Here is a 16,992-nt window from a genome sequence, read left to right as displayed (position 1 = left end):
CCTTTTTCTAATACGCATTGTTTACATTACAATACTCCAGAAGAAGTATGTGTAGCATCAGGAATTCTGGATGTAAGACATTATCATTGTTGATAAAATTATATATTTTTAAATAAAATAAGAAAAAGTATTAGGAAGTTACTAGGAGTCCCCCCCCCCCCCCCCTCCCCCCCCCACTTTTTCCAAACTATACAATTTATTTAAATGTAAGCTGATTTTATCCACAGAAAATTAAGAAATGTTACGACACAGTTTTGTTTATTTACACACTTCAATATTATTCGATTTCAAATTTGGGGTTTTAAAGTTTTCTTCCACTCTCATGGCCAAGAAAACAGTTTATAAGTAATTAATGAATTAAAGTTAAGGTGGTCTATATTGTCCTAGGTTATGTACAGGAGATTATAATGTGTTTTTATAACTTGAATGCATTAGTTTATTTATTTCTTCACTTGCTTACTTATATTAATTCTCTTGAGCTCTACATTTCCACTTGTGAAGTATTATTATTAATTACCAGATTCATCTGAAGATAAAATGAGATGCAAAATATTATGAATAATCATTATAATTGAGTAACACTTTATTTCTTTAATCATTATTTATTAATTTGTGTTACTTTCTGTTTTGGGTGTAAAGATAAAATTGTTTTCTGTTTGATGATACAGTCTAGCAGATTAATGTTTTTTTTAATTACTTTTTTATTAACTTAAATGTGGCTTTATGAAAGTTTTTCACTCCTTTCTCTCCCTATTTTTTCATAACTCAAAACAGGCCTTGAGTTTCAAAGAGAGATTATAACAGATTAGTACATTCTGTGAGCATTAATTCAGTATTGCAAAAAAAACTGATACACGTTTTAATGAAACTCTAGATGAAGTCGATCTTTCTTGCAAGCATGTCGTGTTGCAGTAAACTTATTGTCAAAAAATGCGAAATTATTGCAAAAACGGCAGTAATTTAGCAATGTCTTTACTCTTATCGATGCATGCACAGCAGCAAGCAGGTCAGTGTTGGTGGGCTGAATAGGTGCACCGTACGTTGTTATAGTTACTCTTTTCAAAGTGTAAATGATAGGCCTACATTTTCTCAAAAGAGAAACAGCTTGTTAACACAGATTTGACTCCATGACAGAGCCTGGAGGCCATGAAATGCTCTCATGATGTCATTGTTTGCAGTCTAAACAAACAAGTCAGGTCTGTCATTGTGCGACTCTACGAGTGTGGGCTTTTATCAGCAGAACCAAGGCTTTGGACACAGATGACGTATGCTGGGAGTTAATGAATAACCTGGATAGTATTACATCACCTACGGTTGGCCTCCAGTTGCTCCTTTTGTGTTTGCCTCACTTCATCATTTCTGATATGACTTTATTGAGCCGGTCCAACATGCTGGAGTCATGGGTTTTGTTTAACCAACCCGCCTGTAAGTTCCTACGTCAACTAGGCAGATATTAGCTTACTTTCTCATCCAGTTTTCTATTTATGTGTTTCACACTGTGCATTTCTGTAATCAGATTTTATTGCTGGTTGTAAAGAGAGCCGCTGTAAAGTCATCTGATGATTTTATTTGACCTTACAAGAAGAGAAACATGAAGGAAGTTTGTCTATTTCCTTATTATTTTCTCTTCAGGCAACTAAATGTCTTCGGTCATCCCTGAACCCACCACACTCTGCGACTACATATATTTAGATTGTTTCTATTGATTATCCATAGATATTGTGTTAAATAACTCTTATATGCATTGGCAATGCATATTCAAAACGCCTACTATATTGGGATTTTGGTTGAAAAACAACTTTTTTTACAAATCCATCTCAAGTGACATAATCCTTTGTTTCCGCACTTTACAATGAGTGAAGTGTGGAGAAAAAACTATAATAAGTAATATATCACACAAGAACAGCACTGTTGGTTGTGTGGGAGTATTTTGGCTACAGAGAGGATAATGTTAACCAAAAACAGGCACCTCGTTGGTCATGCCTTTCAACTGTTGCCATAACATGACAACATATGACAACATTTGTTTGAAAGTTTAAAACAAACCTAAAAGTTCCTTCACAGTCTTCGGAAAAGTCTGGAAAAACATAACATTTGCTTATATGGTTTTCCAGGTTTGGTAGAAAAGGAAGTTGTGTATAAAAGACAAAAAAAAAAAGTTTCCACACTTTATCCTATGTCTGGAAGATTTAAAAAATCGACATTCATAGAAATCACAATAACATTTGACAAATATTTATAAGTTCAGTTATGAAGAACAGATTTAAGGTACCAAAGATCACAAAATGGTCTCTAAAGAATCTTTAGCGTAAAATATTCCTGTCCAGATTTCACATCTAACTTTAACGAGTCATCCTGAGCTTTCCCAGAAGCAAAAATAAAAAAATAAAAAAACTGTGAAATAACTGCTTTTCACTCTACCCAGTCAAAAGAAAACTTGAGAATCTCTAAACTAGGGAAATGCTTAGTCCTTAGATGTCCAGAATGTTATTAAAATGAGAAAGAATCCAAATATTCTAGAGAAATATGGAAGTTTTAACTGGGAAATGTGCAGGAATAATCCTCATAACAATGTTAAAATGTCTAAAAAAGGATTTTCTATGGAGTCTGCCTTAAGAAAGAGTTTTGTATGAATGTAACAGGATGATGGTGTTAGTTTCTTGTTTATGTAGAAATGTCCTCAGATGTTTTTTGTGTATTACTGGCCTGCAGCCATAAGCAGATTTGGGTCAGGCTCATAAAAATATTGTTCAGGGCTGTTTTTACCTCAAATATGGAGGAAATAAAATCTCCAAATGTCTCTAATAATAACTTTATCTAGCTGTAGAAAACGAGAAACTTTTTTTTTACCACTGTCTGACAGAATATCAAGCTAATCTTTTCCTGTTTTATCTGCTAATATCACAACATAGAGTTAAGAACGCTATATCTGTTGTCAGTTTTGTATTCTTCAGATTTAAACTTTGAGCTAAAAAAGTAGTGTTTCTGCAGCTCCGCTTTAAATAAAATCATCGACAGAGTCGAAGTAGACTCGTTTTCCTGGAGGAAGAACGTATGATTTTGTTAATTGTGTGCTCAAATAGTTTTGTCTGAAAGTGTTGTCTGTTCATATTCAGATAATTCTGAATTAATTGATGAATAGCCATATTTCTAAGTATTGATCATTTAAAATGTACCATATTTTCCTTCATATTCGTATTGGACCATAAAGCACTTTTCCTTGGGCCTCTGAGATACTGACAAACTTCTGATGTTTTTAAATTGGATAATATTCAGAATATTGTATTCTGAAATTTCCTAGAAACAGACAAGAAAGCAAAGTTCTTTATATAGCACCTTATGTTTATTGTTTCGGTTCTTTGCTCACTTTAATCATTTTGAGTAGATCTTAGGTTTAATTATAATACATGACATTCTTTCATTAATCTTTGTCTTACTCGAATTGCTGATCAACCTTTGTGTTGGTTTTTAATAAATCTTTAATCCTTTAGCAGATGGAAGTCCCTCATTTTTCTTTCTCTGTGTGTGAAGGGATTGTTCTTTTGGGAAGGTAAAGAACTGACCCTTCGGATTGATTTCAGTAGATATTGAGTGATTTTTCACGTAGTTTAAGATTCGTACTCTACTAGGCTCGCTTGATGAGGTGTCACTGCAGTAGCTGACCACACCTCACACAAGTGACAGCACCAAAGGGACTAAAGGTCGCAGAGACTGCTGGAAGCAAAGCAGTGACGTGTAAGACAGAGAGGACAATGTGAATTTGACACAATTTCCACAGTGTTGTAATCATTTGATTTCCTAATACGACGTGGAACTAAAATATAGCTCTAAAAATCGTCTTCATCTCTTTCTTTCTTTAAACTTTATTTTTTGTTTGTTTTTACCATTTCTGTATTCTTACCCAGCATCAGCAGCAGGATCATCCGGTCAGCACTGCTCTCCCTGCGCTTCCATCATCCCAGTTTGGCTGTTTCTATGTGAACGGCAAAATCTGCAATGTCTGTCTAGCTGCTTTTTCTCCTCCCTTGTTTTCTCCTGTTCAGCCACAGCCTCAGAGCAAACTCCAGGCTACAGTGTTGTGGGAATAATATTAATATTTCTTTATTTTAGAGCCCACAAACATAAAACGGAGAAACACAATTGAGGGTTGTTAGGTTGAGTCAGCATGATGAGGGTTGTGATCCCTCCCTTGTTGTCCTGTTTTCCCTCCCTGTCTGTGTTCTTCAAGCAATCTCTTCCTTTTGCTTCTGTTTGACTCTGCATGCGGGACAATTGTCTAGAAAGATGCAGTGCTTCGGTCTCTAACTATCACACATATAAAAAAATAAATAAAAAAAAACCTGCACACTCCTCCCCCTCCCTACCGCCGTTCACTGCACAAGAAGAAGAAGAAGAAGAAGAAGAAAGAGTGATAGAAAAGGAAGGAGGGATTCTGAGAGGACAAAATGGACAAGAGTCTGGGTGGGAGGGAGAGCAGTCGCCATTAGACATATGCAGAGTCAGATGCTGTCCTCAGCAGCAGGGAGACTGAAAAACTGGAAAAAAAGATTCCCACCCTAGGGAGCTGTGCTGTTAGCTGCTCGGCTGAAGGTCTGCCTGCTACAGAAGGTATGAATATAACAGGTGATGGCTGTAAGGTGCAGGAGCTGTGTCTGATAGATGTTGGCGTTGCAGAAAGGCTTTCGAATGCACACGATTTGCTTTACATTAAAATTAAAACAAATTTGGTGCATTGCCTAAGATTCACGTTGATTCAGCAGTTGTTGTTTTGTATTTTGTCTTTTTTTACCTTCAGCTAATATAGACATTTCAGTGTATTATTATATATGTTAGTATCACGTACTGTTCTGCAGCTGATACACAAATAGTTGTGTTGTGTTTCCCGTGCAGCGTGCAGCGTAACCGTCTACATATCATCTTGTCGTGTCTATTTTCTCTAGAGTCAGGCATTTCGCCAGGCAGCTGCAACACGTACATGTATGATCATCATTCGGTCCCAGACATAAACCTTAATGGCATATAATTATTTTGTCATTAAGTGTAGTGCTGTAACGTCCATTGTCATATCAGACAGATGACTGTAGCCACAATCATGATGTGTCACAGTTCCTTGGAAAAGCATTTATATCTGAACTTTTTCAATATTCCTTCACCTTGGGTTTTTATGTGCTAGACCAGCACAAAGTTTAATGGTTAAGTGAAAGTAATGGCATATACATGGTTATCACAGTTTTTTTTCCTTTAAATTAAAATCTGAAAAGGATTGTGTGCATTGGTATTGAGCCGTTCTTGTAGATGTAATTTTCACTGCAGTTCTAACACATGAAGATGTTTTAATTCACATAATTACATTGGAGCTCTGGATGGATGCATAGGGTGTTTTCCTACTGACAACTGAACCTCAGCTGCAAGTCTTTTGCTTCTAAGATTCCCCGTGTGCATTGCCCTATCCTTCCCCCAATAAACCCAAGAAGAAAATCCCCAGCATGGTGCTGCCACAACACTGTTTCGCCATTGTTATGGTATGTTTTCAAAAATACAAATTGTATTTTTATAATTTTTGCCCTGAGCTCCCCACCCCACCAGGAAACGGGCCACCAAAGGTAGATTTGATACACATCTATTTGATGGAACATCAACTAGATAGAAGGTCTAGTTGGCTCCTGGTGTAGCTGATATTTTTGAAGTCTCGTCTCCAGATGTTTCTTGGACCTCCTGTCTTTTACTTGCCATGCAGGGGGTTCCACTGCCTGTGATATTTGCTGGCTGTTTGTCTTGGGTGTGCCCTACCCAGCACCATCTTTTCTTCCTGATTTCTGCCTCTGCTATGAGTTGGCAGGTCCATCCACATACAGCTCTGGAAAAAAAAAGAGATCACTGCACTGAACCCCATTGAAAACCTCATGGTTATTCCACTAAATACTGATTTCTGAACTCTTCCTGAGTTAAAATATTAGTATTGTTGTTTCTAAATGCATATGAACTTGTTTTCTTTGCATTATTTGAGGTCGGAAAGCACTGCATCTTTTTCGTTATTTTGACCATTTCTCATTTTCTGCAAATAAATACTAAATATTTCCACTGAATTTTGGAGACATGTTATCAGTAGCTCATAGAATATAAGAACAATGTGCATTTAACTCAAAATATACCTGTAAAGAGTAAAATCAGAGAACTGCTAATCTTGCAGTGGTGTCTTAATTTTTTCCAGAATGCAGGTTGATATTGGTGGTGTTTGGCCAGTTCATGTGCAAAACCTTTGTAAGACTGATGTCTAGGTTTTATGTGCAAAAAATGTTGGTCTCATGTTTGTAGTACGTATATCCTTCACATTGCTCTGGCTTTGTTCTTCTTCATCAAAGACCAGGCTGTTTTGCACAGGTAATCATTGTCCTTTAAGCACCTTAGGTGTAGCTCTCAGCAGCTCATCGCTACCAGTAGCATTCTGGCTGCTTCTCTGATTAAGCCTCTCTTTGTCCAACTTGGCAGCTTGGGTGAACAGAAATGGGGTGGGTATGTTTACAGTTGTTTGGATCGTAGCTTGTACAGTGCTCTGTGAAATATTTAAAGCTTTACGTCTTGTTTTATAGCATAATATCCTATTTATAACCCTTCTTTACACACAACTGTACCGCTGTCCTTTCTGGCGGGTTCCATGTTAGGGGATTTCTGAGTGATTGGTTGCACTGAGTTTTATTTTAGGATAAAGGATGAATGAGAATGTGAACAAACTTCACATTTGTATAAGGTTATGAATGTTTTACCAAGCATTGTACATTAAGGTCACAGCATGTGGGGTTTTGAATGATTTTATTTTCAGTATATTTTAACTCAGACTCTTGTTTTCTCTTTAACTAGTTTTTCACTTTTTTCACGCATGCTGAGGTTGTTAGAGATTGTTCATAGTTCATGGTGCATAGCATCTTTTCCTTTCTCTTTTCTCCTGAATAGATGTTAAGGGTTGCAGAGCAGGTTTGTCTGAATGTCTTCATATGTTGTAGCCAATTAGAAGGCATAACCATTTGCTTTGTTTTTTTCCCTTTCTCACTTCCAGTTATGTCTCCTTTAATCACTAAAAGCATGACGTAAAGTTATTTTTTCCTAAAGTCCTCAGTTAAATAACGAGGAGCTTGTGTTTATCTTCTTACCATTCCTTATCTGTTTCTACGACTTTCTACGACTACGACTCCACTCTCTCTTTTAAAGCCCCATTTAGACTTTGGGGTAAATGAAACTGAGCTCATCAATTTTTCATCACACCATGTGCGTGCAGATAAATAAAACAACGCAGCACCATTCACATTCTGACCCTCTCGCTTGTCGCACCACCATTGGTTGACTGGAGACATCATCCTAAGTGTGAGGTGTTTTTCTCATCCCAATATTGACCTAAACAAATCGCACTTTGGTTTCCTCATGATCCTAATGCATAGACTAGTTTCCACGCTGTTAATCACACAAATGCAAACATGATCAATGACTGCATGTCTCATGTTAAATTTGTGAGTGTGATGGTGGAAGTGAGCGGAGAGGAGTTTGGAGTGATTGGACATGATGGATAGGAGGAGGCAGTTCATCAAGTTTATAGATGTTTGTCTGACACACACAAACACGCGTACACACACATGCACACATGCGCATGCACCCACACGCTCGCACACACACGCACACACACACACACACACACACACGCACACACACACTATCAGAGGATGTTACACAGGTCATTTGCCTGTGTCCAGACCTGCTCTCTGAATTTCCCCGGCTTTATTTAACTCACACTCTCAGTTTCCTGTTTCATGAGCTGCTGCTGAGGAGATCTGGGATCAACAGCCACCAACTCTCACACACACATAAACACACACCTGTGTTTCATTGTTGTGAAAGTCTAAATTAAGCTTGTGGCTTCTTTCTTTTATTATTTTGAAGCAAGATGTTCCTTCATATCTCGGCACTGAAAAGTGATCCTGTTGGCTTTTAAGTCTTTAAATAACTTGTGTTCATGTTTAGCATTGTGGTTATTTTTATAAGTGAGAGGCTCAAAGTGTGCTAATAAAAGATGATACAAAGTCTATAAAAATAGTTTATAATTTCCCCATGGGCATTGAGATGTATGCATAAAAGAGACATCATTGTCATTTTTTGAGCTGTTCAAAACGAGGACTGACCTGCAATTTTTATGATTCTCAGGTGATTAGCTTCTTTTAACTGTGACCGTTCATCAGTAATTCCTCCAAAATAAAACATTTATTATTGATGTTTATTACATTTTATCTTTATCTTCTCTTTCGTAGGCACCATGGATCTCTTGGCGCTCGCTCCGGTGGTAGCCCCACTCCACTGATCTCTCCCTTTCCCCATCTTTTCCTCCATCTTCCCCGTCCAGCCTCCTCCTCTTCCTCTTATTCTTTCTTTCTTACCCCTCACAACCACTAAGCCCTTCCTTACATCATGGCAGGGGAGAAAGCTCCCAACAAGCGGAGCGTCATGGACATCAAGCGCCTGGCGAGCCTCATTCAGAGAGGAACGGGCCGCCTGCTGGTGATCGACAGCAGGACCTTTTCTGAGTACAACGCGTCACACGTGCAAGGTGCGGTCAATGTCTGCTACTCCAAGCTGGTGAAGAGGCGACTGCAGCAGGACAAGGTCTCTGTCACCGAGCTGCTGCAGCCCAACGGCAAAGTGAAGGTGAGTTAAAGCTGCACAGCAGCTGATGCCACAGATCAGGAACCTTCTTGGCAAATGAGTTGGTGATATTCATGGCAAGTTCAAGCTTGTAGATGAGTGCGAGGTGGCTGAGATTAAAAATGCTGGTGGATGGATCCAGAAATGTGCTTTCCCTCTGCTTCCTGCTCAATTTAGAGAAGCTACATAGTGCTGCTGACATATCTCTTTGTTGTTTTTTGCTAAAGGGGGATGATTTCTCATTTTTACTTCCTATAAAGCTATTAATAACTGAGAAGTAAAACAAAATGTCAAATTTCAACACAGTAATATGTGAGTCTAATGTGTTTGTCTCATTTAAACCACTATAAGTTAATCAAATTTAGAGATGTACCAATCAACTTTTTCCAGGCAGATACCAAATGTCTGTTTTTTTTTGTCTTTCTTAAATTTTTGATTGATGTTAATTTTTCTTCAAAAGGACTATAACACATAGAAACTTAAAGAAACTTTCAGCACATTCTTTTTCTATGAAAAAATTAAGAACTTACAATCCCCACTTATGCATTAAAACATCTATTTTGTGGAATCACTATGCAAAGCTAACTTTTTTAACAGTTTATTGACCTGGAGAATTCAATTTCAACTGGATTTTTTCTGGGGTTTTTTGTTGTAGCAACCAGGTTTAGGACATAGACAATGTTGAAAACAATGTAGTTCAAATATACAGAAGCAGAGAGCATGCAGGGGGAATGTGCCGTTTGTAGGTTAAGATGTGCTTGTCATCAAATAAATGCATCTGCACTAACTTGCAAGGTTTCTTAAATTAGAGGTTCTTGAAATGTCGCTAAACTAGACTTGCTGAAAAGCAGCTCTGCTGGCTTTTTGAATCAAAGTAGGCTTCGGGATCTGAGTCCTCTCTGCAAGCCTGCATCACACCCTGGGGTTGGGGGCTGGTGGGAACGCCATATTTGGCAGATGGGCTTATTGTATGTTTATTGCTTATTGGTGTCCCTGAAATCAAATCCTCTTGTTTTCCATGACTTCTTCCTCTGAATATGAAAGGTTTTTTTTTCCATGGCTTGCAGGGATCTCACTGCAGCTTTACATGACTAAGTGAACATGACGACAAGCTGCTGAAGGCAAATTCAGGATGTGTTCTTCCTGGTTCCTTGTGTTATTTTTAGCTATTTAAGCTCGTTACACCCAATAGTTTAAACAGGTGATGTAAACTGGGCTAGGAGGTGTGGCGCAGAATAACATAAAGTCCAGTTGTTGTTTGTGTTTTGTTACACTGGTGTTGCCAGGAGCAGATCAGACATATTTGACTTTGGTTGTGTAAAACATAATCATGACATGGTCCATAGATTGTGTCTTTGTGTCATAGATTTGTGGCAGACTTGTGTCTGATTCACAGCTTGAACGCTCGACTATTTAAATGAGTAAAGGTCAAATAATCAGACAGCATTAGTGGAAATGTTAATTGTTTTAACCTTCCCTGTCACTCCCAATCAGCCTGGCCTTGCTGATTGTGTCAAAAGGAGTGTGGGTTATTCTGCAACTTCTTAAGAAATATTTATCCAGACTTTAGCAAGATGTGTTCAAGGTTGCATGTACAGTTTTGTCAGAAAAAATATCCACCATGAATTAATTTTTTTCTAAAGTAATTGAAGTTATTTATTTGTATATTTACTCCATCCCTGAAAAAAGTTCCAATGAGTCTCTCAAAGTCCCAAATGTCTAAGATAGCCATACCCACTATGAGTTTATGTATCATTTCACAGATCTTGTGTAAAATCTCAGCGGCATCAAAATGTACAGATGAAGAAAAATCAATAGAGAATCTTCACTTGAAGACAGTCGAGATCTTTTATGTTATTTCACCCAGAATGGTTTGAGGTTCTGCAGCTGCTTGCATTCTGCTTCAGCCTCAATTAGGGTTTGTCTTTGCCCTGAAGGGCAGACGGAAAATCCCACAGCTCAGAGGGTTTGACTCATCTCCGCCAACAGATTCTTCTCTGATAATTTTGCTACTTTGGCTTGCGAATATGTATGTCTAGCTGCAGTATGCATGAGGAAAGCAACAACAAAGAGCCAGCCCCGAAGGAGTTAAACTCTCTGCAGCTGCAGAGGTGTGACGTCGGATATGTTTTGAATTCAGTCAGTTTAAGTTTCATTTCTCTGTTGCCAGCTCGAGTCTGCTGGGTTCATCTCTGTGTGAGGCCATGTGCTCGGCAGATGTCACACTGTGGCACCCCACGGAGCCATGCTTTTTCCTTTCTCTCACTTTCAGTCGCATGACAGCTCTGCCCGTCTCTTTCAGCTATAGCCTACGGCCTCTCAACACTGACCCATTCCTTTACAGCTTGTTTCCTCTCCCTGTCTACAGTTGCCCCATGGCTGGTTTGTTATTACCCATTCCCTGCCACCCCACCCCCAGTAAAGAGGATAAGGCTTGTGATTAATGCTAAAGCTGGATAAGGCTGGAACCAGCCGGGTGAGAAGGGCGGGACTGACAGACCCACACTCTTTTGTTATTGGCTGAGCATGACATCATCTCTTTGTTTGTCCAGTGGCAGGCCACAGGTTGGGCACGTGCAGGCTAGCTGTGTGGCGTTGGAGCCAGCTAACTCCTCGCACACAGACACACACACACACGCGCACACCCCAGCACACACACACACTCACACACACACGATCCTTGCTTGCTCTCCGAGCATCGCCAGGAGCGGCCTCAGCCACCCAAGACAGCAAAGGACACCATTGTGGCTCTTTGTTCAAGAAGTGAATGCAGGAAGCAGGAGACCTGCATTGAGTGTATTCAAGGATGGGCAGCAGCCTCCGCCTCCTGCCTGGCCGCCTCTCGCCTCACATCCCATTGAGAACTAATAGCCTGCTTCCCCTTAGGCGCTGCGCTCACCCTCTTTCACAGATGCTCTTGATTCTTAAGTTAACTGAACTGAAGGAATATGTTTGACCAACGCAGCTATTCGTATTTTGCCCTGTTTTTTTTTTTACCTGTCACATCATATTTCTACATGCCCTCTTAATTAAATCCCTCGATTAATATAGGACAGAGACAGTTGGAGACTATAGGTAATGTTGTTGAGGACCTCTGCAGGTAGAGTGGGATGCCGCAGGGTTTGCAGGTTGGGGCTTCCTCTGGTTTGCTCCAGCAGGGTGGAGGCCAGGCGACTGGTTCCTTGCCTTAAGCCTAGATAATATCTACTGCTGTGATGGGGCAGTGGGCCAGCCAGTCTGACAGATGGACCAGAGGTTCTCACTTCCCCTGCAGTTCTGATGTATCGAAGTGGGAGAGTGAATCCAGTGGACTTACCTGTAGTGACACATTAGTTAACTTTAGTGTTAAACAATAAAATATTCCCACTTTGTTTTAGAGATAGCCTAAAAAATTCATATTATTCAGCTTTTTTGTTGTTGATGCAAATTATGTGATGGTTTCACCTACAAACCATCAGTAGGCTAAACTATCAATCCCAAAATAATTCTTTAAATGCAAAATTCAAGATTTGTATTGAATCATTTCAGTTTTTTTATTTTTATAGATGAACAAAAATAGTAATACTTATTCATTTATGATATACACACCGAAAGATTCTTGAATGAGAGCTGGAATAATGCTTTAGTTCAATTAGAGGAAAGAAATATAAAGATTCACCCAGATTTACTGATAATGAAACTCTTTCTGATCTTTGACGCAGGGTTTCTGATGAGTTCACTCGCAGATCAGTCAGTAGATGCTGTGCTCCTCTGCAAGGTATTCAGGATGTTTCCTGATCCGAAATTCTGGAGAAATATATACATATATACGGGGGAAACCTCCAGATAAAACAGAAGGAGCTACATCTTGTAGGTAGAGGTCGATGTCTGAGTCTTCCTGCAAACCAGTAACCCACTTTATCTTGGATAAATGGAAAACAATGGCAAAATAAGGCCTTCTTCTTTAAAAGTTGTTCTCAGAGAAGTAATGCTGTATGCAGTGGATTACTTTAACTTTGACCAGAGGTAAAAGTTTTCAGAGGGAGGAGAGATTCCCTGCTTTGTGTTTTAATTTGTTTTCACTTTTCTTTAGAACTTCAGCATTTCTATGTATGTTTGCTGTTAAAACGCTGAGGTTCTGACTGGTAACCCTTAATGACAACAAACTCATATTCAGATAGTAAGACTTGTTATTACCCTGCAGGAAGGTTCCATACCGCCGGGATCTTGTCTGGGCTTCTAGTTACTGGATTGACTAAGTGCTCTGCTAAACATTTAAAAATAACATGTGACCAGGTAATGCATTTATACAAAGAGGAAGATTACCATCGTTTCCACTGATGACACACACCATATGTTGTGTTTATCCTCCCCCCAAATGGGAAGGGAGGCAACTGTGACACATAGTGGGAAGTCCCAGGGTAATTTGGAGAATTGAGAATTATCAAAAGGAAAACTAAAGTGTGACTTTCTTTTTACTACTAGCTACTATTTAAACAGAGCAAGACACTAATAAATGGAAAACACCAAACATTTGCCTTAATCACATTGTTCTGCACACACAAACCCTTCCTGTAACCACAGTACAGAGTTTCAAAATGAAGGACAACACATGAGTCTTTTGTGTGTCATTCAGCAGAACTGAGAACTTTTTGTCTCTGACTCATATTGTGGATTTTTTTTTTTCCCTCAGATCACCCAGAGGGCAAGCACTGGGAAATTTTCTGAAAGTTTCATTCACATTTCCTCTGACCTTATTAAACACTCTATATCTGACAATATTTTTATTTTATTTTTTTTACTGCAGAACCAGATATGTTGCATGTTTGCTTTGATGAGGTCATACGCTGGGTTGTTTGATTTAGCAACTCATCTGTTTAACATTAACACAAACATCACAAGATGACGTCCTAAAGCAAGACTAAGATTTTATTTTTTGCATGTCAGCACACAAAATAAATTTATTTCAGAATGCCACGATTTCATTTTCAGCATGTAAGAGACATCACTAAGCACGTTGGCAGTTGTCTTTTGTTTTTAGGTGGAGCTGCTCTTTGCAGTGTAAGCTCAGTAGAGCGTGACACATCTTGGCATTCTTTTCAGGAACAAGCATATACACCTAACGGGTACACGATCGAATGCTGTGCTTTTAATGACTTTCAATCGAGGACCGTCATTCCCCATTCCTTAAAGTAAATCTAATTAATTGACTTACCCAAGTTTTTTGGCTCTGTTGTATGTCTTTAGATATCCATTTTAGTCCTTCTTCACACAGTTAGTCTTGTTTATTATAGATGTACACCAGTTTTATCACTCCAAATGAAATATGAAGGTGCCAGCTGTCAGTGCCGGTCACGGGCTTGAGGTGCACATAGCAGGATGTGTGACAGGGTCGTAAACCTGTAGGTGCAATGCAAGGAGAAATCACATCCTGCTGATTAACTGGGTTGTTTATATGAGCTGTTGCGCCAGAATGACATATACTTGTGTTTGGTTCAGATCAGATTGCAATTTATGAACCTAAATGTTGGTTGGTACTGATATTTTCCAATGAAGAAATATTTTACATAAACAACGGTGCCGATTTAGGTGATTGCTGAGGTGTGTGGCAAGGCAATTGCTAAACAATCTATAAAGTCTGTAATTTTGGTTACAGCAGATTCTTCTATTTATCCAACCATTATTTCTAATAACGTAAAAGGTACAGAAAGGGATCCTCGTAATTCCTCTGCAACGTTCTACTGCTCATTCTGATTCTTCCCCCGATGTCTCCATGAATAAAGAGACATAAATGTAACCCCTCCAGCAAATCTTTGGTCTACCCCAGGGTCTCCAACCAGTTTGATGTGCCTGGAGAGTCTCGTTCAGGAGGCACCCTAAAAGCCAAAAGACTTTGCTCTTAAGGCTTCTGAGATCTCTTTATTTCACATGCACTCCTATTGACCTGAAGTTGCAAATATGACCATAAGACCTGCAAAAATAATACTCTGAGATCTCAAACTAGACACCCTACTCCTTACAACTTTGCCTTGACCATCTCACCCTGAGGTGACGAGGTGCAGCCCTGGAGGAGTTCAGTCCTCCCTGGGAATCAGCTTGACCTTACGCTGAGAAAACAGAAACAGTTCTTGCTTGTTATTCAAGGAATGGACAGCTAGTAAAGCATTATCTGGCACCTTTCATGCCAAAAGAGGTGTCAGAGGGATATGTGTCCCCACTCTGGGGAACATAGTCACTTCTTAAGATCTACAATCACATCCCGTCACTCCCTCAACAAGCATAAGCATAAGGATGTGGAGAAACATGGAAGTGTAAGGTCTAGATAAATGGATTTATCAAAGGCTTTGTCTTGATATTTGACCCAGTCAGCGGCATGAAGAGCGATCTTGCTGCAGACATCTTATTTTCCAGTGCATCAGGAATGTTGGGCCATTTTTAGACTGTTTGTGCTGATATTGTGTCCCACACCAGCTCCTTCTCTTCCCTCCCTCTCATTCTCTCTCTTTCTCTCTCTCTTACTCACTCACACACACACACACACACACACACACACACACACACGCACACGCACACACATCTTCCTGCTCTGACCTTGTCTCTGGTCAGTAGCACTGCTGAAGTCAGGGGGGGAAATCATGTTTCCCTTTCTTGTGCAATCTCTTACTCTGATGCTACATTTGTTCCACTCTGAATTTTTTTTTGTTTCCTGTCATCCATGTTTTATGATGTTTGCGTGTACAGACTGTCCCTACTGAGGAGCTTTGACAGTAAGGCCAAACCTTGACTTTAGGTTTGCCTCAAACCCTGTTTTTTTTTTGTTGTTGTTTTTTCCCCCTCATGCTCATTCATAAAGCAGGGCCAGTTCCCACTTCTTTAATTTGTCTTCTTCTTTTTTTTACCCTCTTCCTCTGAAAAGGAAGAGGGTAAAAAAATTATCTCAGGGGAGAGATATGAAAAACCTCTCCCCTGTGACCACTCCTTATTTTTGCCTGCTGTGATGCCAGCCTCCATTTCCTTTTACATGAAGCCTGGATGCTGCAGGAACCTAGCATCCTGTGTGCTAACTTAACTTTTTGTCCTTTCTGCACTTCTTTCTCTACGCATTCAGCATTCCTTCAGGTCCCCTTCCTGCCATTGCTTCCCTTTCTTTGTTGTTGTTTCCCCTGTCTTGCTTAGGCATTCCTTGTTTACAGTCTCTGCAGAGGGCATGCGTCAGTTCTGTGCAGGTTGGGCCAGCATTGTGATTCGCAGTGATGCTGTAGCACTGCAGAGGAACGAGGGATCTGTAACTTTGCTGCAGTCAACAGTCTACCCCTTTCTCAGGACGCTGGTTTCTTAACAATGCACCAAAATCCATTTCCATGCCACACTTAGCAGAATGTGTAGCTTTTCAATGTCATTGTAGGAAGACTGACAGCATGCGTCACAGCCGGCCATTTGTACACTGATAAATAGGAGCTACATAGGATGTGCCGACAGATATGTTGTCTATTTTTGGTGAAAGCTCACACATATAAGATGTGTCTAAAAAGGGTGAAAAGATTTCTAATTCTGGTTTTATCTTCAAATTTTGGGGGAAATATTTTATAAGTTTGTTCAGGTTTGGGTTTTTTTGTTAGTTTTTTTAAGTTGCACTTAAAATATTTATGTCCTTAAAATTAAGACAAGTCAAACTAATAAACAAGATCTCATAGCAAGAGAAGACGCATGTGTGTATACGTGTGTGTTTTCAATTGCACTTCACATGTATGTACAGTTAAAGACCTCTAATCCTCAGACATAGAGATCAGATGCCCAAAATAGATCTGATCGCATTAGGATTATTAGCCAAATTTACCTGAGCTTAGCAAAGTGAATGGAGGATAAATAAAGAAAAACAGTCCTGCAAAGATGAACTTGTTAGTAGAAAATGATTAAATGTGTGCACAAAGGTAGTTAAAAGTCAATTTACTTGACTTTTAAATATATTCTCTCTAAATGGTATCACTGGTGGTGTTTGTTTTTTCCTGGCAATGTTGTGGCCTATTTCCAATCTCCAATCTAGTAAAGATCCACAGTGTCTCGTTTTGGAGAAATATAATAAACAAAATTCAAACTTTTGTTGTACGTTTTGTTTTAGTGCCAATTTAAACAATTTTCAAATGAAATGTTTACTATGGCTGATAACTTTGTTTTTTGTAAAAGAGATTTCAGATCTCAGTTGAATTGTATGTTGTCATGTTAGCATTAGTGTTTGTGGATTAGATTTTGGCTGAGGATGGAGAATAGTTTCTTACTGAACTGTACAGATCAACATTATTTTGTATGAATCAGCTACCTGGCTGTTTT

The 16,992-nt window shown here is 39.2% G+C and overlaps 1 protein-coding gene across 3 annotated transcripts in view; it reads left to right on the top strand.

Annotated features, from left to right (window-relative positions):
- Positions 1 to 16,992, top strand: part of dusp8a (dual specificity phosphatase 8a) — a 47,024-nt gene that overhangs the window by 1,286 nt on the left and 28,746 nt on the right. For 2 of the 3 annotated variants that reach the window (XM_008411572.3, XM_008411571.3), the window contains exon 2: positions 8,295 to 8,688. In XM_008411572.3, coding sequence (XP_008409794.1) covers positions 8,452 to 8,688 — 237 coding nt within the window. In that variant the 5' untranslated portion in view covers positions 8,295 to 8,451. Of the gene's footprint in view, positions 1 to 4,406; positions 4,609 to 8,294; positions 8,689 to 16,992 lie in introns of those variants that run through there. The other variant, XM_008411573.3, reaches the window with a different exon arrangement.

Source organism: Poecilia reticulata, chromosome 6 (assembly GCF_904066995.2).
Source record: "Poecilia reticulata chromosome 6, P_reticulata-male-v2, whole genome shotgun sequence".
NCBI classification, from domain to species: domain Eukaryota; kingdom Metazoa; phylum Chordata; class Actinopteri; order Cyprinodontiformes; family Poeciliidae; genus Poecilia; species Poecilia reticulata.
The sequence above is the reverse complement of the archived record's forward strand: the minus strand, read 5'-3'. Positions and strand labels throughout refer to the sequence as shown.